Source organism: Suncus etruscus, chromosome 10 (assembly GCF_024139225.1).
Source record: "Suncus etruscus isolate mSunEtr1 chromosome 10, mSunEtr1.pri.cur, whole genome shotgun sequence".
Classification (NCBI taxonomy): Eukaryota; Metazoa; Chordata; class Mammalia; order Eulipotyphla; family Soricidae; genus Suncus; species Suncus etruscus.
In genome coordinates, this window is record NC_064857.1 from 53,264,119 (window position 1) to 53,285,774 (window position 21,656).

Here is a 21,656-nt window from a genome sequence, read left to right on the forward strand (position 1 = left end):
GGGAGTCACCAGGCGCAAAGGCACCTAATCCAAAATAAACTGCAAATGAATTCTGCATTCTTTGTAGCAGAGGCAGAGATATACACGGAAATGCACCTAATCCGCAACATGCTGCAAATAAAATAAAATTCTTTTGCTACTTTGTAGTAGAGGCAGAAACATCCACGGAAATGGGAAATGCGCATGATCTAAAACAAGCTGCAAATAAATAAATAAATAAATAAATAAATAAATAAATTCTTCGGCTACTTTGTAGCAGGGGCGGAAACGCACGCAGAATTGCACCGAATCCAAAAGAAGCTGCCAGTAAGTAAAGAAATACATGTTGCTACTTGGGAGCAGAGGTAGAAATCTATACGGGAATGCACCTAATCCGAAACATGTTGCAAATAAATAAATAAATAAATAAATAAATAAATAAATAAATAAATAAATAAATTATTTTGCTAGTTTGTAGCAGGGGAGGAAATAGATACAAAAATGCGCCTGATCCAAAGCAAACTGCAAGTAAATAAATACATTTTTCTACTTTGTAGCAGAGGCAGACATCTGCACGGAAATCAATGCACGGAAATAAACTCCAAACATAATAAACTGCAAATAAATAAATAAATAAATAAATAAATAAATAAATAAATAAATAAATAAATAGATTCTTTGGCTACTTTGTAGCAGGGGCGGGAAACAGCCACGCACGCTCCGGAGCGGGCGAAAAGGCAAAAAAAAGGGCCGGGCCAGGAGGGCAGCGACGGGCCGGGCTCCTCCTAGCTTAGCCGGTCCCCGTCCCCCGGGGCCTGGGGGGCTCCGGAAGACTCGAGGAGAGTCGCGGGGAGTTTCTCCGGAGAGCCGGAGCCTCCCTCGGCCGGGCGGGCGGAGCGCGAGAGTTAGTTCCCGAGCTCCCGGGTTGGGGCCGCGCAAGGAAGTGCCAGCTCCCGGGGGCGGGGCCGGGGCCGGGGCCGGGTCGCGGTCGGGGCCGGGACTACTTTCGCCTTGCTCCGGCCCCGCCCCTTCCGACGCTCCGCCGCGCCCGGCGGCAGGACACGGCGGCTCGGCGCGCCGTATAAGAGCCGCGAGTGCGCCGCCATCTTGAGTGCTCACGCCGTGGCCGCCGCGTCCTCCGAGTCGAGGAGCAGCAGCAGCAGCAGCGTCGCGCCAGGGGAGGCGGACACGGACACGGACACGGACACGGAGCCGGAGCCGGAGCAGGCCCCGCCGACCGAGCCGCCAGCGGGCCGGAGACGAAGAGGCCGCCCGAGTTCGCCCCCACGCCGCGGCGGGAGGAGGAGCCGGCCGGTCCCCGAGGTGCGCCGCGCGGTCGGCGGCCCGCGCCCGCCGGCTGGCTCTCCCTCCCGCCGGGGCGGAGGGGCGCGCGCGGGGCGGGGGCGCGGGGCGGCGGGGCTGGGCGGGCGGCGAGGGCGGCGGCCGGGCCGAGTTCCGGTCGCGCTGCCCCTCGGGGGGCCCCGGCGGGGGGCCGCGGCGCCGGGAGGGGGCTCGCGAGCCCCGAGCTCGCGGGCGGGCGGGCGGCGTGGCGTGGTGTGCTGGAGGGGGAGACCCCGGGGGAGCCGGACTTTCGGGGCGCCGCCACCCGCCGCCCCGCCTTGGCGCGCAACGCCAGACCCCCGCGGAGCCGGGAGTCCATCCGGTGGGCAGGCCGATCGCACGTCTTTTCTTTGCTTTCGGGGGTGTGAGTTTTGGGGGCGCTTTGCTCGCCATCGGAGCAACTTTGAGCCGTCGGAGGGGGCCCCCCAAAAAAGTCGGCCCGACTCTTCTCGGGCCGTGGCGGGGGAGCCCCAAATCCCGGGCGCGGGGGTGCAGCTTGGTGCATGCATTCCGTGGGGGGCGCTGGCGATGAAGGCGAGCGTCGAGGGGGGAAGGTGGGGGACTGTCCCGCCGCTGGCGAGGGGAGGGGAATGGAAACCCCTTCGCAGAAACACTTTGCTTCTTGCTTGCCGAGTTTTTCTCCCTTCCCTTCGCTCGCCTGGCTCCCCAGCGTCTCCGGGCCTCCGTCGTGGAAGCCTGTGTCCCCCCCATAGCCACCGATCGCCTTCCCCCCCATCCGGTGTTTTTGTCTGGGGCGACTTTGGGAGTGGACTTCTCGCCTTCTAGCGAAGCTCCTGCGACGGACTGACGGACAGACAGACAGGCAGGGCCGGCACTGGAGTGGCTTGGCGTGGCGTGGGTCGTCGCCCGAGTTTCTGCCCCTCCCCGGGGTGGGCAGGGCTGGGGCCTCGACTCCCACTTCGACTACCCCAGACGTCTGCGGCCTCCCCCCTCTCTCCTCTCCCCTCCCTCCGTCCTCCCAGCGCCGGGGAAGGGATGGGGGGAGAGACAGAAAGAGAGGGAGCCCGGCCCTCCCTCCCCTCCCGCTGGATGGAATGCAGAGGTCGGTCGGCTAGCCGGCCGGCCATCCGGAGGAAGCCGAGGAGTGGCTGGAGTGAGACGAGAAGCTTTGTGGCCTGGAAAGGAGAGCTAGACGGGTGGAGGCCCAGGCTAGACGGCTGGCTTCTTGGGGGGGGACGAGATGGGCCCCTTAGACTGAGAGAAAGAGAGACAGACAGGCTGCGATCTTCAGGTCTCTTTGAGTTAATCCGGCCCGACCCTACGAAGCTCCATCTATCTACTCACTCAGTTTCGGCACACTTTCTTGAGGCGTTCTTGACGGTAGCTCGGGGCTCAACTTGTCTTCCCGAGACGGACTAGGAATGGTTCTTGGCTGTAAAGATTTCGTGACAAAGTCCTGGAGGGGCTGCGGGCCGGGGGTGGCGTGGGGGCGATTCTGAACTGAGCTTGCTGCCCTGTTTGTTTCGCCTTCTGTATTGACAATATGCTAAAAGTGCTTTCCTGGCAAGTGGGAATAAGAATACTCTTGGAAATTAGATTAGTCGGTCACTCTGTGATTTTATTTATTTTGACTCGGTTTCTGTTTTGACCACGAGTAAGGAAGGACACGGATCTTAAAGCAAATGCAATGTGCGCCTAAAAAAAAACTTGGAAAAAGACTAATTTTCAAGGAATGGCTTAAGAGTGTTCCAATCGGAGCCTCAACTCCTTGAGGGGAAAAGAGCTGCGAAGGCAAGTTGAATGCCGCTTGTAGCTCAGAGCCCTTCAAGGGTTCCTAGGCCGGGATTCTCAGACATCCGAATGGCCGGTGGGGGTGGGGTGTGATCGCTTGTGTGTTCTGCTCCACTCCCTGTGCCTGGATGGATGGGATCTGGGCCTTCTCCACGCAAAACTTGTGCTTAACCCATCGAGCGTCTCTCTGGCCCCTTGACAGAAAGGTTTTCGGGGGGAGGGGAGGGGGGTGGCTTTTTTTCCTAAAGCACTTATATCGGTGTTCAAGGGCCAACATGCAAGCAGTAATTTTCTATTTGAGCTAATGGTTATCTAACTCCTTCCTTGAGTAAGATTATTTTGTAGAAAAATACTTTTTCAGTATCAAAACCTGAATTGTTAACTGAGCTTCATATGTGATGAACAGAATTAAAATTGCATAAAAGTCCAAGCTATGTATGGCTTTTTTTTTTTTTTTTGGTTTTTTGGGCCACACCCAGCGGTGCTCAGGGGTTCCTCCTGGCTGTCTGCTCAGAAATAGCTCCTGGCAGGCACGGGGGACCATATGGGACACCGGGATTCGAACCAACCACCTTTGGTCCTGGATCGGCTGCTTGCAATGCAAATGCCGCTGTGCTATCTCTCCGGGCCCCGGCTTTTTTTTTTTTTTTTTTTAATAGACATCCTCTTTACCCTGTAGGAAGAGAAAACAGAAGTGGTGCTTAAGAAAACTATCTGCAGATGCCTTTTTTTATTGAAGGGAATATTGTTGAAACTAGAGACATAGAGGATACAATATTTTGAGTATCACTCTTAGACTAGCCTAGACTTAAAACTCCAGAATAATGAACTATGTAAAGTATATTCAACCAAATGAAACTTTTGCATGGAAACAATACATCTGTCCAATTTCGTTATAATTCATCTTCCCTCATTTACTGGCTGCTGGTAATAACTGTTGGTGACTAGGCCGTAGACTTGACATTTGTACTTTGAGCTCGGTGGGTTGGTAACCTGCTTGACGACCAACTCCGCTCACAGTACCCAAGTATTGACCACTCTTGTGACACTTTATGGTAACTTTGAACAATTGTTTTGGAACTCCTCAGTTGAATCCATTTAATTTCGTTTTATTGTAGCCTTCTTAGTGGGAACGTAGTCTCTTTTGCTGAAACAGCTGACTAAAATCTTTTTTATACCATAGAACTAATAGTGAATATGAGTAGGATCTGCTCATAGTATAGAAAATATAGCTATTACCTCTTATTGAGAAGATATTAATTTTCTAAATCAGATCTCATTTTTTAATAGATGCCTGTTTATGTAATCTGCTTTTGCGTGTGATAACTGAGCCAATAGGCTAAAATGTGTACTTGCCAGGTTCCTTGAAATGAAAGGAAGACGCTATTTGTATGTGCATGAGAATGAATCGTAGTTCGTGTATAGTTTTTCTCACTTGAGAACTCATGAGACAGTTCTTTATTTGCTCTGTTTACTCAAGAATGCTGCTTTTGTGTTCCATGCAAGACTGAGCTTGACTCTGTTTGAAACCTAGATCCATCTGTTGAGGCCTGAAAGCCTGAAACCGGCTCTCCTTGAAGTATGAATATAATCTACTTTCTCCCCAGGAAGAAAGGCAAAGTAAACATATTCTAAACCCATTTTTTTAGTTGAATTATTTTTTGAATATATTAATTGTGGGCATCTCTTGTTAAAAAGTTTCTCTCAAACCCGATGCTACAGGATGCTGTTAGGGCATGTTTTCATTGTATGTTTTTGTCATGTTTAGTGCCCTCCAGTGGATTAATATAATGCTTGTGATTTTTGAAATTATAAAAAGGTTGTGCAGAATGAATTTATGAAAAGTTGTGGTAGAAAACATCAAACAATAACTTGATTTTTTAGGATAATGTTAACTTGAGAAAATGTCATCTCAACCAGTATTGGCAGGAGAAGGGGAAAGTTAAATTTAGGAGCCATTTCAGTGACTTGAATGAGTTCTGTTTAAATATATGGGCAACGCATAATTACGCAAGGTTAGATGCAGTGAAAAGCCAGTAATTCAAATTCGGGATTTAGAGCTAAAAGATGATGATATTTAGTCATATGACTGAATTAAAACACGATTTTTCCAGAGAAGGTAATGGAATGAGTTGTCAGTTTCTCTAAACACAGTTACACCATAAAGCGTGGGTAAGTGCCGAACTAGTTCTATTATCAAGGCATAGATGTTTGTTAGAGACGTGATAGAAACAAAGCTAGCTCAGTCAGTCACATACTCTAGTATATGTGACTTCTATAGTATAAGAATTCCTGGCTTGAGAGTGCACTGTTTTTCTGATAGGTAGATTGATTGCTTGTGGAGTCTCTGGTGTATTTCCCTTTTTCTTTTGGTTCTTTTTTAAAAAATGTATACATTCAGTTTACTGAAAAATGTTTCTATCAGGGACTTAATGTTTGAGATCGGCTTCATTAATAGTACATAAAACGGTTCAAGTTGTGTGACCAAACAGTTGTTTTCTCAGAACAGATAAGATTAGTTTTACATTATAGTGGGTGGAAATGGACACTCATTGTCTCCAGGGCCAGGAACTAAGGGAATAAGTGGACTAATAGATTTGGAGAACACACGCCCCATCTAAGCAACCAATCACAAGCAGTTTCAAGTTTCAGCCATTTTGTGTGTGTGTGTGTGTGTGTGTGTGTGTGTAAATGCTACTACATCAGCTGATTTAAACCCCCCCCCCCAGGTTTAGGTTGATAGGCATTCCTAGATTTGACCATGTTAGTGAATTCACTTTTAGTGAATGAATATCGTTTTAATACACTTTAACACAAATAAAAATACCTCTTGGCAGAATACCGCCAGTTTGTAATGGCTGCATTGTTTTCAGTTGGAGTAAAATAAAATTTTCTTCCCTTCCTCTCCCCCCTCCCTTCTATTTTCTCTCTTTTGTTGTTGCCGTGATATCCATTGTTTATGTATTTGTTTTCAAATGTTATCTTCATATTGAGGCATTTGGAAAATGCCTTGGTCGATTGATTAAAAATTGTGAATTTCATGCTTGTGAAGTTGGGTAAATCACACTTCTAAGTTAGGAATTAAGATAATTAGGATCAGAGAAAAGGAATGTAGTTGACATTTTCATAATCTTTAATAGTGGTTTTAAAAAGTGGTTTTCAGGGACTGGAGCAGTAGTACAGAGGGTCATTCCAGACTTGATTCCATCATCACATTAGGGACCACTGTGCCTGCTAGGGGCAATCCCTGAATTGAGTCAGGAATAACCACCTTTGAGTTCATCCCAAAGATAAAAAGAAAACAACAGCGGTGTTTGCCTTGCAAGCAGCCGATCCAGGACCAAAGGTGGTCGGTTCGAATCCCGGCGTCCCATATGGTCCCCCGTGCCTGCCAGGAGCTATTTCTGAGCAGACAGCCAGGAGTAACCCCTGAGCATCGCCGGGTGTGGCCCAAAAACAAAAAACAAAACAAAACAAAACCAAACCTCAAAGGTGGTTTCAAAACTTAATATGTAAAGGCCAGACTTAAAAATGCCAGGCAAATTCCGGCTGCACTGATAGTTGGGACAGCCTGAAATTTTATTGATAACTTAAGTCCTAGTTTGTTTTTTTTTTAAGTCCTAGTTTTCATTATTTTAGATGAACTAGTAAGACTGGAACTAAAACTTAAACGCTGAAGTTTAGATAAGAGGTTCCCAAACTTTGCTGTGCCCTGTGGCCTTTTCAAAGAAAATCAGGAACCCTCATTTATCCCCAGTTGCACCTGATGCAGCCGACTGCTGCCCTTAAGGGTCATTCCAACAGCTTCTCGGGAGGCTGTATTGCTAATGAAAAATTAACTGCATATGACCTACTTAATGGTATGCTTCTTGATCAGGATAAATGTATGCTGCCAAATAGATTTTGGTTAAGTTGCTTGCTGGCCATAAAGTTTTTCATTTTAGTGTTTGAAAAATTGGGTTGCTAATCTTGACTGAAAATGCCCAGAGGTCAGACACTCTGGTTTTAAAAGGCTTTGCCAGAGATGGGTCTTGGAACAAACATTGTATCATCGAACCACCATCAACTTTGAAACTCTGTATCGCAGAGTAATTTAATTTAAAAAAAAGTTAAGTCCAGAGAAAAATACTTATTAAAGATAACAAAATTATTACTTGAAAGCCAGCATTTCATTGGATTGCATTAGTATAAGTGTGACTTGCTGTATGATGCACTTGCTGTTTTTTTCCTTCATATACTAACATCTATCTGTTCTTCATGAATATTTTCAGGTTTTTATTTTTATAATTGTGTTACTGGACTTACAGTTTCCTTTTAACTGGTTTGCAACTGGTGCTTTGAACAATTAGTTCAAAAGTTTTGGTTAGGAGATGTTTTCTTTTTTAACCTGTTCTGTTCTATCAAGTTTTTCCACATGTTTAATTTCTGATTAATTAATTAATGGTGGTAGCTGATTTGACTTGGAAGCAAAAGATATGCAGAAGTTGAAAAGTTAGTAAGTTTTATTGGCAGGGTCTTATAGTAACAGAAATGATTGGCATACGTACACATTTTATACACTATACACTCTTACATAGTTGTGAGAAGTTAGATTTATGGCAGTTTCTTGGGAATGCAATTTGAGGATGATTCTAACTGCTTGTAGTAATTTGCCATACTTAGGACTCAGGGTTGTAAGCTGCTTCCAATGGTTTTTAAAAAGCATAATTAAGTGGTTTGGGTTAAGGGTATAGGGAGTGAATTTGTTTTTGAAGTTTTCATACACTAGATGAATGCCACATGTAGAAGTGAAAAATCATTTTGCTGGAAATGTTTTTTAGTTCAGTGGTGGAGGTTTCCAATTGGAGTTTTTTTTTTTTCATTCTGTGCTGCAAAGTGCTGATGCAGAATTTCCTTTCTTTGAGCTGGGGAAACAGTGTAGCAGTGTCAAACATAGGTTTTGTCTACAGAAGTAGCCGCTAAATGACCAAAGCCAGCAATGCTCGGGACTTAGTCCTTGACTGCTCTTAGGGATCACTCCTGGTGGGGCTCAGGAGAGCAAATGGGGAGGCAGGGATCAAACCTAAGTTAGACCCATGCAGGACAAATGCCCTATTAGTGTCTTGTCACTTGTCACTTGGTGGTCCCATCATTTCACTAAGGCCTGTTCAGTTTATAATCTCAACCATTAAATTTTAATTATTTTTAAAGTATCAGTGGCTGGCGAGGTGGCGCTAGAGGTAAGCGCTAGCCAAGGAAGGACCGAGGTTCGATTCCCCCCAAGCCAGGGGCAATTTTTGAGCCCTTAGCCAGGAGTAACGGGTGTGGCTGAAAAACCAAAAAAAAAAAAAATTTTTTTTTAAACTATCTTGTTTCTGTTGGAAAGTAACATGAGAATGGCATTTGATTTACATTGTTCTAACTTAAATTTTTAAATACTTTTTGTGATCCATAGTAAATGGTGGTATAATAAAAGTTACTTTTTGTTTGTTTGTTTTGTGTTTGGGAGCCACACCTGCCAGTGCTCACTCTTTACTCCTGGCTCAGAAATCACTTTCCGCAGGCGAGTGGAACCTTACAGGATTCCCGTGATAGAACCTAATTTGGCCGGCCACATGTAGGGCAAATGCCCTAACTGCTGTGCTGTCACCCTGGCTCACTAAAACTGTGGTTTTTGTTTTTTGTTTGTCTTTTGGGTATTTTTGCCTTTTTCATTTTTTTGAAACATCCGGCAAACTTGGGGGACTGTGGGATTCTGGGGATTGAACCCAGGCTGGCCCTGTGCAAGGTAAATGCAGAATGTAAATCACTTATGCTATTAGGTTCACTAGCTCCGTGAGAATTTTTGTAACAAGTCGTTTGCTCAGAGTGTTAATTTATAACTCGGCATAATTTCTGTCGTGGTCTGCCATGTTGATCAACCTTGCAGTACAGCTAGCTGAGTTTTCCCCAAATGGGTGGGTATTACTTCACGAGCTAATTCCCCCTTTGGATGCTGGAACAGTCATCTGGTAGTAGCCAGTTTGCCGTTCGGACCGGACGGTGGACACTTTGTTTATTTGCATTAAAGCGAGTAAGTGTACAGGGAGGTACATGAAGTGATATCTTTTACCTTCTAAGGTTGGATAGGTAGGCCAAATAAAGTTTGGGACTAGAGGGAAGATCCTGTAAGTCTCAGCTCTACATGATGTTCAAACTGAAGGGGATTGATTTCAAGATAAATCTCGTAAGATTTATTAGTAAATGCTAAATTTATATACCTGTATACTTGAAACCACATAAAAATTTTTTGTGTGAAAGGGGTCTTGAGAAAGAAGTTGAAGAAGCTCTGTTCTAGTAAACACTTCAATTCCAAGAATTTTTCAGCCCCACTGGATCATGAAATTTTCCATTTAAATTCTTTTGTTATCTACCCTCACCTCTATTCCGTTTAAATTTTGATTTAGAGTCATAATCACTCTAACATTCTTTCAACAACCTTATTCATTCCCTTTTTACCTGTGGTTGCTGGGCATAAGTGGGCCCAGTGGTTTCTTTGTCTCTCCCCTCCACCAATACCAATACCCACTCCTCAACCCCATTTTCCTCCTACATAGCAGATGCTTCTATGTGACAGGTGCGTTTTAAAGATACAAATGTTTTCACTATGATTTACGGTACTGGAAGCAATTGTTTTTATGCATTTCCCCCCTTTTGAGCCCCTATAACCAGACCTAATCTAAAGCAATATTTGGCGCAACTGCTGAAAACACTTAAGTAGACTTTTTTAGGGTACCTTACTAGTTTTCTTCTATCTCACTGGTTATTCCTTTTTAGTATACTTTCTTGTGTTGTTTTTCCTGTTCCCTCCACACCCTGAGTAGTTTTGAGTAGTTGGAAGTTTCTTTTTTTTTTTTTATTTTTTTGTTTTTGTTTTTTTGGGTCACACCCAGCAGCACTCAGGGGTTACTCCTGGCTCTGTGCTCAGAAATCGCCCCTGGCAGGCACAGGGGACGATATGGGATGGCAGGATTCGAACCACCGTCCTTCTGCATGAAAAGCAAACAAACGCCTTACCTCCATGCTATCTCTCTGGCTCCGGAAGTTGTTTTTTTTTTTTTAATACACCTGTTTACAATTCAAATTTTTAAAAAAACTTGCTTTTTTTTTTGTCACTGTGCATATACTGCAAATTTTATCTGCTCGACCTTGAAAATATACCCAAAGTGCAATAATTTATATAACCATGTCATCTAAGTCTGTCTGGATAGTACTATAAACCTCCTTTTTTTTTTTTTTTTTTTAAATAAAAAGCACAATGTGATTTAACCATTTTACTATTACATTCTACTATTTTGCTGACTCACCATACTGACTATAAATTTTTCCTCCATTTGGTCAGGCATTCTTTTACTCAAGGACAGTTGTGGGGCCGGAGTGATGGCGCAGTGGTAGGGCATTTTCCTTGTACGCAGCTTACCCAGGACTGAAGCCAAGAGCGATTTCTGAGCGCATGCCCAGGAGTAACCCCTGAGTGTCAACGGGTGTGACCCAAAATCCCCCTTCTCCCAAAAAGGAGTTGTACTTAAGTACATCCTTTAGACTTCACTATTCTATCTTAAATTCTAGTCCTTCCTCTAACTTATCTCCTTTCTTTGTTTATACTTCTTAACCGTTGGCATCAGCTGATATATTTTTTCTTCTTTACTTGGCTGCCTCAAAAATATTTCTGGACTGTTGGAATTTTTGTTTTCTACATTTTCCTACTGCCCAGAATCATAGTACATAATAGTTAATCAGTGCCTAGTTTGTTGCATCCACATGAATTCTTTTTCAGTCTTACCAGTTCATTTGGATCAATTTTAGTAAAGACAGGTTTCTTGTATTCTAGAATTGTAAGTGATATAGCAACAGTATAGCAGTAGGTGCTTTCCTTGAATGGGGCTGACCTGGGCTCAATCCCTGATACCCCATAGTGTTCCCTGAGCCCAGAGCCAGGATCAAGCTCTGAGCACCACAGGGTATACGCCCCCTCCCAAAGAAAAACAACAAAATGTTTTAAAGTGTACTTGTATACTGTAGCAGATGCAGTGTGTGTCATTTATGATCTTGAGATTTTTTTTTTCCTTTTGGTTTTTGGGGCTAACCCCAGTAGTGCTTAAGGCTTACTCCTGGCTCCGAACTCAGGAGTAAGCCTCTTGGAGATGTTCAGTAAACCATATGGAGTACCAGGGATTGAACCCAGGTCGGCTGTATACAAGGCAAGTGCCTAACCTGCTGTACTATTGGCCTGCCTCCATCTTTTTCTTAACTCTTATACTCAGTGTTTGGCTTATAATTAATTATATTCTAAAGTAACATTTGTTTATTTAATTGTTTTTTCCCTCTTGTCCTGATCTTATATCCCAGAACTAGGTGCTCTATAAAGATTCATTGGGTGAATTTTCTACAGTTGAACTACTTACTTTGTTTCCGTCCATCTAAAGCTCTATGTGTTTTTCTGTTTCCTTTTATATTTAAAAGAAATGCTGGGAAAGTGTTCTCTACTTTGTATATATTGTTTTCTTTATTCCATTGAACTTGCTCTAGAAGATCTCGCTGTATATTTCCAAGTAGTAGATCTATTAAATGGGCACTCTTTTTAGTCTTGATGGATCATTGAATTTTTGGTGCATTTTTTCCTTTTCTTCCTTCTAGAACTGAAGTAGAGTTTTCTATGGTGATGGAAATAGTCTACATATGTGCTAACCACTATGGTAAGCACTAGTTACATGTGACTACCATATTATAGTCAGTGGCTACCATTTTGGACAGTGCAGGACAAGAAATAATTTGCCTTCTTATATTGCAATAAACTTATTATCATAGTCTAATTGCTAAGGCCAGCCACCTAGGTGTCCTCATTCATTTTCCCATTCTTTTTTTTTTTTTTTGTGGTTTTTGGGTCACACCCGGCAGTGCTCAGGGGTTACTCCTGGCTCCATGCTCAGAAATTGCTCCTGGCAGGCACAGGGGACCATATGGGGCGCTGGGATTCGAACCGATGACCTCTTGCATGAAAGGCAAACGCTTTACCTCCATGCTATCTCTCCAGCCCCTCATTTTCCCATTCTTAGGTGATAGAAAATCCTGGGGACAGAGCTTTGTCATGTGTATTTTTTTAAATTTCCGGTTAGAGCCAATGGAAAGCTGATTCCCAATTTAAAGGATCCTAAAAAGGTTGGAAATCTTTATAGTAAAGCCACATTTATTTTTGAAAAGTATAATGAGACTACATTTGGTTTAATGTAGACCTGGTTTGTCTTTGCAGGTGCATTTTTCCAAGTAGATGATTTTCAAATTTAGCTTCATTTATCACAAAATCTTTTTAAAATAACTAATGTGGATGTGTAACCTCAGTAGATTGTTAATCTACTTTAGGTGTACCACAAATTATTTGGCTTGCTGTTCCTATTTCAGAAGAAAAAAATCACAGAGTCCTGCTAGAATTTTCCTTACCTTAAGTGAACAAACAGAAAATGCCTCACGATGGTATCTAAGACTATCACCATCAACTTTACCCCCACCATGGGAAACACGGTTATATTTAAATGGTTTTCTCCTACAGGTTTAATGTTTTTCTATTACTGTGGCTTGAAATTAGGCATTTGGCCACCTGTAACACTAGCTAGGTGCATTTGTCTGTAGCATTCAATTGTCTTTAATTGGGGTCTGTGGGAAATCGATTTGTAAGGGTTCAGTTAAATAAAGCTGGGTTTATGTTTTAGCAGAGCGGTTTATTAGCCATCATATATTAGCTGCTTCTAGCCCATTTGACTCTTTTAATCCAATCTTTGTGAGATGCTCAGTTACAAAGTTGTTGGATGAGTTCAGTCATACAGTGTTCTAACACTCATCCCTTCATCCAGTATACACTATACCTGCCACCAGTGTCTCCATTTTCCATACAACGTCTCCTCATTCTGTCTTTATGGCACTCTTCTTCTTTTCTCCCCCCCCCCTTTTCTTTTATTTATTTACTTATTTCTGTTTTTGTTTTGGGGCCACACCCGGTGATCCTGGGGGTTATGCTCCGGGGACCCTATGGGATGCAGGGGATTGAACTCTGGTCTGTCTTGGGTTAGCCGCGTGCAAGGCAGACGCCTTACTGCTGTGCTATTGCTTCTCAATTTAGACACTGGTTTGCAATACAGGTACTGAGGGGGTTTTGAGCGTATCATTTACCTCCTTTCAGCAACCAGTTCTTGTTCAGAGTGATCATTTCCAACTGTTAGTTAATTCCTTTCATTGTACTTTACTTGTTTTCTAGGGTATTATGATTTGTCTACCTGGCCCCTCCTTTTTCCTCAAAAATTTCCCTCACAATTCACTCTTGGCTAGTGGCAATCCTTCTCTCCCTGTTGGTTCTATTCTCATTTCACAGCAGTTATTCAAGTTGTTAATTATTGTTTAATCTCTTCTAGGTTGCATGTGCATGAGAGACCATTATTATAAACCATGGAATCTCAGCTATAAATTCCCCTCTTAAGTATAATTTATTCATAATTAAATATGACCATAACTCTTTCACTGGTACTGTGATACCAGTAACATTTAAAATTGGGGCGGGTTTTCTGGGTGAGGGAAATAGCTGAAATGCTTTATACCTCGGAACCCCGAGTTCAGTCACTAGCATCTCATATTCTCCAAGTACTTCTGGGAGTGACCCACTAAGCACCACTGGATGTTGCTCAAAAACAAACAGAAAAGGTATTATTTTATTTCTTCAGTGGATGAATATATATACTCCATTTAATGGATTTTTTGAGAATTCAGTTACATATTGGATATTTGGGTAATGTCCAAGTTTTTCCTAAAATGGTGGTTCCCTTTTTCTCCTAAATAGTTTTCAGTTCTTGTATACCTCTGATAATACGTAGTATATGTCACTTTAAAATATATTTTATATTGTGGCCGGAGCGATGGTGCAGTGGTAGGGTGTTTGCCTTGCACACTGCTGACTCAGGACGGACCTCAGTTCGATTCCTATCTTTCCATATGGTCCCCCAAGCTGGGAGCGAATTCTGAGCGCAGAGTCAGGAGTAGCCTCTGAGTGTCACCAGGTATGGCCCCCAAAACCAAAAAAATAAATATATATATATATATATATATATTATTCTATACTTTGAACTTTTTTAATATAGATAAATCATATCTTAAACTTTTCTTTTTGGTTTTACACATTTAAGTCTTATTTACATTGCAGATGAACATTTTACAAATATATATATATATATTTTTGGTTTTTGGTCCGTCCTAGGCTAGCATGGGCAAGGCAGATGCCTTAATGCTTGCACCACCGCTCCGGCCCCTACAAATATATTCTTAATACTAATATGGTAAAGTAAGGATGAATTTACAGTTTGTGGTAATTCAGTTTTGTTCTAGAACTGCTAATTTTTCAATAATTATTTTTATAGGGCACAAGTGGTAAGGTGTTTGCCTTGCGTTTGGCTGATCCAGGACAGACTTCGATTTTATCCTTGGCATCCCATATGGTCCCCCAAGCCAGGAATAAAAAACCCCCAAGCACCGCCCAGTGTGGCCCCAAAACAAAATAATATTTTTATAAAATTTTAAAAAATCATTGTAATTAGTATTTTAGTAATACTAAATTCAACTATTTTCTAGTAATGAAGTCTAGTTTTTTGTTTATTAATCAAATTATGTCATGCTAAATTGTTTATTACAGTCTCTTCCTATTCCGATAATAAATACCTTAGCGAAATTGAATCTTTATGCAATTAAAAAAAATTTCTACTCAGTGATAAACATTGGACCAGAGCAGTATCACAGCAGATAGGTTGTTTGCTTTTTACACAAGACCTATCTGAGTTCAATCTCCAGCATCCCTTATGATCCCCTAAACCCGCCAGAAATAAGCCCAGATCATTATGGGAGTGGCCTAAAAGAAAAACCAAAACAACAATCTCATTGAATCTTCTGTGTTACTGTTATTAGGAAAGGTCTGTGGTTATATTTTTAATCTATAAGAGTGTAATTTATTAGTGATAAAGTTTAAAACTTGGTTAAGCTATGAAAAAAGTAATACATTACTAAAGCTCTTTTTTAAAATAGGTATAAAAGTGTTTCTGGAATCTTAAATTTGTCCTCAATTTAAAAATATTTAGTTAATAATTTTGTGAATTCCAAAGAAGTAATGGAAACACATTCTTCCACATAGCCATAAATTATTTATTTGTTTGTTTTTGGGCTACACCCAGCAGTGCTGAGGGGTTACTTTTGGCTCTGCCCTGAGAAATTACCCCTGGCAGGCTTGGGGTACCATATGGGACGCTGCGGATCCAACCCAGGTTGGCTACATCAAGGCAAACGTGCGTGCTACCTGCTGTGCTGTTGCTCTAGCCCCAATAATTATTTTGTTCTTTTAATGATTTATTTATTGATTTTGGTTTTGTTTTTTGAGTTACTCCTTGCTCTATGCTCAGAATTTGAACCACTGTCCCTCTGCATGCAAGGCAAATGCCCTACTGCTACACTATCTCTCTGGTCCAATTTTTTGTTCTTTTAAATAGGCTTTATGATTGGTACCTTTTCTTTTTCTTTTTCTTTCTTTTTTTTTTTTTTTTTTTTTTTGGTGTTTGGGCCACACCTGGCAGTGCTCAGGGGTTACTCCTGGCTGTCTGCTCAGAAATAGCTCCTGGCAGGTACAGGGGACCATATGGGACACCGGGATTTGAACCAACCACTTTAGGTCCTGGATCGGCTGCTTGCAAGGCAAACACTGCTGTGCTATCTCCCCGGGCCCCGATTGGTACCTTTTCAAGGTGTTGGGAATATTTCTTCATATTGGAGGCACCAAGTTTGCATAAAACATGAAATTTGGGTGGGTATCGCTTTTCATTGTTTTAAGAGTACCAAGATTTTTTTTTTTTTTTTTTTTTTTTTGGTTTTTGGGCCACACCCAGTGGTGCTCAGAAATAGCTCCTGGCAGGCACGGGGGACCACATGGGACACCAGGATTTGAACCAACCACCTTTGGTCCTGGATCGGCTGCTTGCAAGGCAAACGCCGTTGTGCTATCTCTCCGGGCCCACCAAGATTTCTTAAGTTAAAGTCTTAGAGTTAACTTTTTTTGAAATGCTTTTATTTAGCTACCATAATTTTTATTTGAGGCACCATGATATATAATACAGTTGATGATAAGATTTCATGTATAAAAGATTTTAACACTATCCACCAATCTCCCTTTCCCTTCACCGCTGTCTTTTCTTTGTGTGTGTGTGGTTTTTGGGTCACACCTGGCAGTACCCGGGTTATTCCTGGCTCCAGGCTCAGAAATTGTTCCTGGCAGGCACGGGGGACCACATGGGGTGTCGGGATGCGAACCGATGACCTCCTGCATGAAAGGCAAACGCTTTACCTCCATGCTATCTCTCCAACCCACTTCACTGCTGTCTTAATGTCATCTAAGTCCCCTTGGTGGCCTCCTCAAGCTCACTTCTATATAATTATAAAATAATTTTTACTATACAAAATATATTGAATGATGCAATAAATATCCTTACCACCCAAATCAACAAATGAAGTTTTTAAATTTTGGTTTTGGGGCAACATCTAGCAATGCTCTATACTCTGGAATCTCCCAGTGGGATTTGCGGGACCATGTGGGGTGCCGGGTTTATGTTGACTGTGTGCAAAGCAAACACCCTATCACCTGTGCTATCTTCCTGGCCCCAACATACATAGTTTTATGTAGTTGATTTTTTTTAACCCGCCAAAAATGCTATTAAAGATGAAAGTCATCCTTAATAGGCTTTATCATTCTGTTCCCTTTGCCCTTCAGCAGCTACTGGTATGTGTTCTTTATAATAATTTTACTTACATAAGCAGTATGAAGTGGTTTCATTTTTAACTTTGGTAGAATTTACTTAGAAGTTATAAAGGGGGTGTTTATAAAGCCTACACAGTATGCACTTTGAAAGAGTTGCATTTAAAAATTTGTTGCTTATGAGGTGGAAACAGCTGACAGTTGAACTGAAGAATTGGGTTTCTTCTGGTATACTATTTCTCAAAGATTGATCTGAATATTATTTCCTAATTCATAGACTATTCATTTAAGAAATGCAATTTTGGGGCCAGGATCATGTGACTCATTGTTAGAGCTGTACGGTTTTTTGTGAGAGACTTTGGATTGGATCCCTGACAGTGCGCACGCACGCACACACAAACGCACACACCCAGACACACACATCTATACTTTGAATCAAAAGCAGCAAAATCTTCTCTGCTGCCAGAAATAATAACGGTCTTTTCTGTTTTGCATTACACAGAACATTTTGGGGAGGAAAAGGTTTGCCATCCAGGCAGGTGGAGGGGAGAACGGGAAGCAAATTGGGAACATTGGAGGCAGGATATATGCACTGGTGAAGGGATGGGTGTTGGGCATTGTATAACTGAATGTCAGTCATAAACAACTTTGTAACTTTATCTCAAGGTGATTCAAAATAAATTAAAAAGAAAAAAATCGAGGCCAGAGTGATAGATAGTACAGTGAGTAGGGCATTTGCCTAGCACATGGCCCACTGGGATTCGATCCTCAGCATCCTGTATGGTTCCCTGAGCCCACAAAGAGTAATCTCTGAGCACTGCTGGGTGTGGCTATTTTCCTGGCTTTTTTTTTTTTTTTTTGGTTTTTGGTTTTTGGTTTATGGGTCACTCCTGGCAGGCTTAGGGGACCATATGGGATGCCGGGATTCGAACCATTGTCCTTCTGCATGCAAGGCAAAGGAAATCTTGTTTTAGAAGAGTAAGTAGGAGTAATCATGTGGAAGCAGGACGTTAGAAATTGCCCTTAATATTTGTTAACACCTCATAAGTTTTTGTAGTGCGAGATGAAATTTGTTAGGACTATCTGGAGACTAAGAGCCCTTACATGATAATCATTTGCAGATAGTTCCAGTATTTTTCTTGATATTACTCAATAAAGCTCAAATATAGGCATAAAAATAAAAATATTATATGATTAAAATTTTATATTAATCAAATATTCCAGTTAGGAATGTTTATTTGTGATATTTTGAAAAGTGCTTTTAATTTGTGATGCAAATTTTATTTAAAAAGTACTTTTTTTTTCTTTTTAATTTTATTGAAGACAAAGATGCAAAGAAAGGACAAGATGAAGTTTCAGTGGGAAGGCAATCACCAATAAACAGAATTCTCAAAGAAATCCTCTTGCTGACACCTTAATTTTGAATTTTCAGCCAAAAAAACATTAAGAAAAAGTACTTTATTTTTTATTTAAAAGAATTTTAAATGTGGAGCTGGAGTCATAGCACAGCAGTAGGACATTTTCCTTGCAAGCTGCCAACCTGGGACAGACCAGGTTTGATCCTCAGCATCCCATATGGTCCCCCAACTCTGCCAGGAGTGATTTCTGAGTGAGAGCCAGGAGAGGCCCAGAGCACTGCCGGGTGTAGCACAAAAATGGGAGGGGGAAAGAATTTTAAATGTATTGTGAGGTCCATCACAAATACCTGATAATGATGTATGTATTTTGTTTTTCTTTTGGGCCATATTTAGCATGCTCATCTCATGCTCAGGGGCTGCTCATGACTAGATTTTTGCTTAGAATTCACTCCAGGTAGTATTTAGGGACTGTGTGATGCTGGGGATTGCACCTGGGCCTGTTACGTTCAAAGAATGTGCTCCTGCCCACTAAGCTATTTTCCTGGCTTTGTTTTGTTTGAATTACTTTTTGCGTCACATCAGTCAGCGCTTGGGTCACTCCTGGCTCTAACAGGGGTCTTCAAACTACGACCCGCGGGCCACATATTGTATTTATTCCCATTTTGTTTCTTCACTTCTAAATAAGATATATGCAGTGTGCATAGAAATTTGTTCATAATTTTTGTTTTTACTATAATCTGGCCCTCCAACAGTCTGAAGGACAGTGAACTGGCCCCCTGTTTAAAAAGTTTGAGGACCCCTGCGTCTACACTCAGAAATCGCTCCTGGCAGGCTCGGGGGGTCATATGGGATGCTGAGGTTCAAACCACCATCCTTCTGCATGCAAGGCAAATACCCTACCTTCATGCTCTCTCCAGCCCAACAGTTGACCAGTATAATAAAAATTCAGTTTTTAAAAGTCACATCTACTGTCCAAAATTGGTCTTGTGAGTTTTTCAGTGAATCAGAGGATGATTACGCTTTTTGCCTCCCTAAATACCTATAGCATAGTAGGTAGTTTTTACAAAGGCGGTTTCATTAAAATTTTATCATGGATGAAGCTTTCGTGATTTGATCTGGAAGTTTTTGAGATCTGTTGTTTTTTATGATCTACGTAGTAACTTTGGGGGCTTTTTTGTAGAGTATGTTTATTAGGCCATTCTAATAGTGATTATATATATTAAAATCAATTTAAGTTTAAATTCTAATGACTTAATTTATTCTTTCAGGATATTTGAAGTGTACCGTACTATTTTGAAAATTCCGCGTGGACAATGGCTACTCAAGGTTGGTTTCACAAGTCTTTCGTTACCAAATTGGGGCTCTGCTTCATTGCCATTAATCCAGTCTGGCTTAGATCTGACTTTCCTATTTCCCTGCTTGTCAGGTTACCTTTTGCTTCATTTTCTGCTCACTCTACATAATAGCTTGGTAAAATTGCAAACAAGCCACCTCCTGCAGGAATCTCGCCTGGGAGATTGCTTCATTGGGAGAGTGAATGCAGTGCCATTCTTTCACTGAGTCAGTGAGTAACTTTAGGTAGTCCCCTAAGTACAGCTATTTCATCATGAAGCTAATCCCAATTATCATTCTGTTACTGTTGGCTGTCTTCCAGATTTGACTTCTAAAAATATCTCAGTGGGTTGCAATCCGTAGCTTTTTTTCTTTAAACTTAAGGTACTGTTTCCATGGTAGTAATGCTAATCCTGTTTGATTTTTACAGCTGATTTGATGGAGCTGGACATGGCCATGGAGCCGGATAGAAAAGCAGCTGTGAGTCATTGGCAGCAGCAATCTTACTTGGACTCTGGCATTCATTCTGGTGCCACTACCACAGCGCCTTCTCTCAGTGGGAAAGGCAATCCCGAAGAGGAAGATGTGGATACCACCCAGGTGTTGTACGAGTGGGAGCAAGGCTTTTCTCAGTCATTCACTCAAGAACAAGTGGCTGGTAAGTGAGAATGTAGTTTCAGGCATTAAGACGTTGCTCTGATAATAATTAGTATGTAATATAACATATGTGGACCGCTGTGGTTAAAGCAAAGGCATTTCATTTAGAATAAGAGTATTGAGGTTCCTGCAGAACTAAGGATGGTGAATAATGAACCTTCCTTTTCAGATATTGATGGACAATACGCCATGACTCGAGCTCAGAGGGTCCGAGCTGCCATGTTCCCTGAGACACTAGACGAGGGCATGCAGATCCCCTCTACACAGTTTGATGCTGCTCATCCTACCAATGTCCAGCGATTGGCCGAACCATCACAGATGTTGAAACATGCTGTTGTAAATTTGATTAATTATCAAGATGACGCAGAACTTGCCACACGAGCAATCCCTGAACTGACAAAACTGCTAAACGATGAGGACCAGGTAAGTCATGGCAAGACTCGCTTGTAAGTCTGTTTTGTAGGGATCTCTCAAGCAATCTCAAAATGTCTGCCCAGCATCAGTATTTGAAAACTAATGGTTTCTCTTATTTCCGGTATATAATAGGTGGTGGTCAATAAGGCGGCAGTCATGGTCCATCAGCTTTCTAAAAAGGAAGCTTCCAGACACGCCATCATGCGTTCTCCTCAGATGGTGTCTGCTATTGTGCGCACCATGCAGAATACAAATGATGTGGAAACAGCTCGCTGCACCGCTGGAACCTTGCACAACCTTTCCCATCATCGTGAGGGCTTGCTGGCCATCTTTAAATCTGGGGGCATCCCTGCTCTTGTGAAGATGCTCGGGTAAGGAAACATGGTCTGAATGCTCAAAACGAAGACATAGAATACAATCGTCAATATTTCTGATGAAGTTTTCTTTCTTTTTTAGTTCACCAGTAGATTCAGTATTATTTTATGCTATTACAACTCTTCACAACCTTTTACTACACCAAGAAGGGGCTAAAATGGCTGTACGCTTAGCTGGTGGGCTGCAAAAAATGGTTGCCTTACTCAACAAGACAAATGTTAAGTTCCTGGCAATTACAACAGACTGCCTTCAGATTTTAGCTTACGGCAATCAAGAAAGCAAGGTAAAAAGCAATGCTTAGAATGTGGTTGTGGAACCTTTGTGATCTCCAATGTCATGTCATTTGTGAACTCTTGGAAATAAATGGTGTGTCTCTAGTGTCTATCCTAAGAAAAGTTGAATGTGTAATAAAGCATGGTGCTGTCTGTGCACTCTTCTCTCCTTGAGCCAATTATTTGGGGGAGTTTTGAGAGACCTTTTGGGAGGAAGTAATAGTGAATTCATCTCTCAAGGTTGAGAAGGGATTGACTAGAAAGGTGAAGGTCAGAGAGAGGAATTGGCATTTTTAAAGTTACACCGCAGGAGGATAGGAACATAATAAACTTTGGAAATTTAAGTACCATAAAGAATGAGGAAGGAGGGAGGAAGTATTGGGGTGT

The 21,656-nt window shown here is 42.0% G+C and overlaps 1 protein-coding gene across 1 annotated transcript in view; it reads left to right on the forward strand.

Annotated features, from left to right (window-relative positions):
- The first annotated feature begins 1,133 nt into the window (after positions 1–1,133).
- Positions 1,134–21,656, forward strand: part of CTNNB1 (catenin beta 1) — a 29,932-nt gene continuing 9,409 nt past the window's right edge. The window contains exons 1-6 of the mRNA XM_049782546.1: positions 1,134–1,302; positions 19,488–19,545; positions 19,982–20,209; positions 20,378–20,631; positions 20,755–20,993; positions 21,079–21,280. Of these exons, the coding sequence (XP_049638503.1) occupies positions 19,533–19,545; positions 19,982–20,209; positions 20,378–20,631; positions 20,755–20,993; positions 21,079–21,280 (936 nt within the window). The 5' untranslated portion in view covers positions 1,134–1,302; positions 19,488–19,532. The remainder of the gene's footprint in view (positions 1,303–19,487; positions 19,546–19,981; positions 20,210–20,377; positions 20,632–20,754; positions 20,994–21,078; positions 21,281–21,656) is intronic.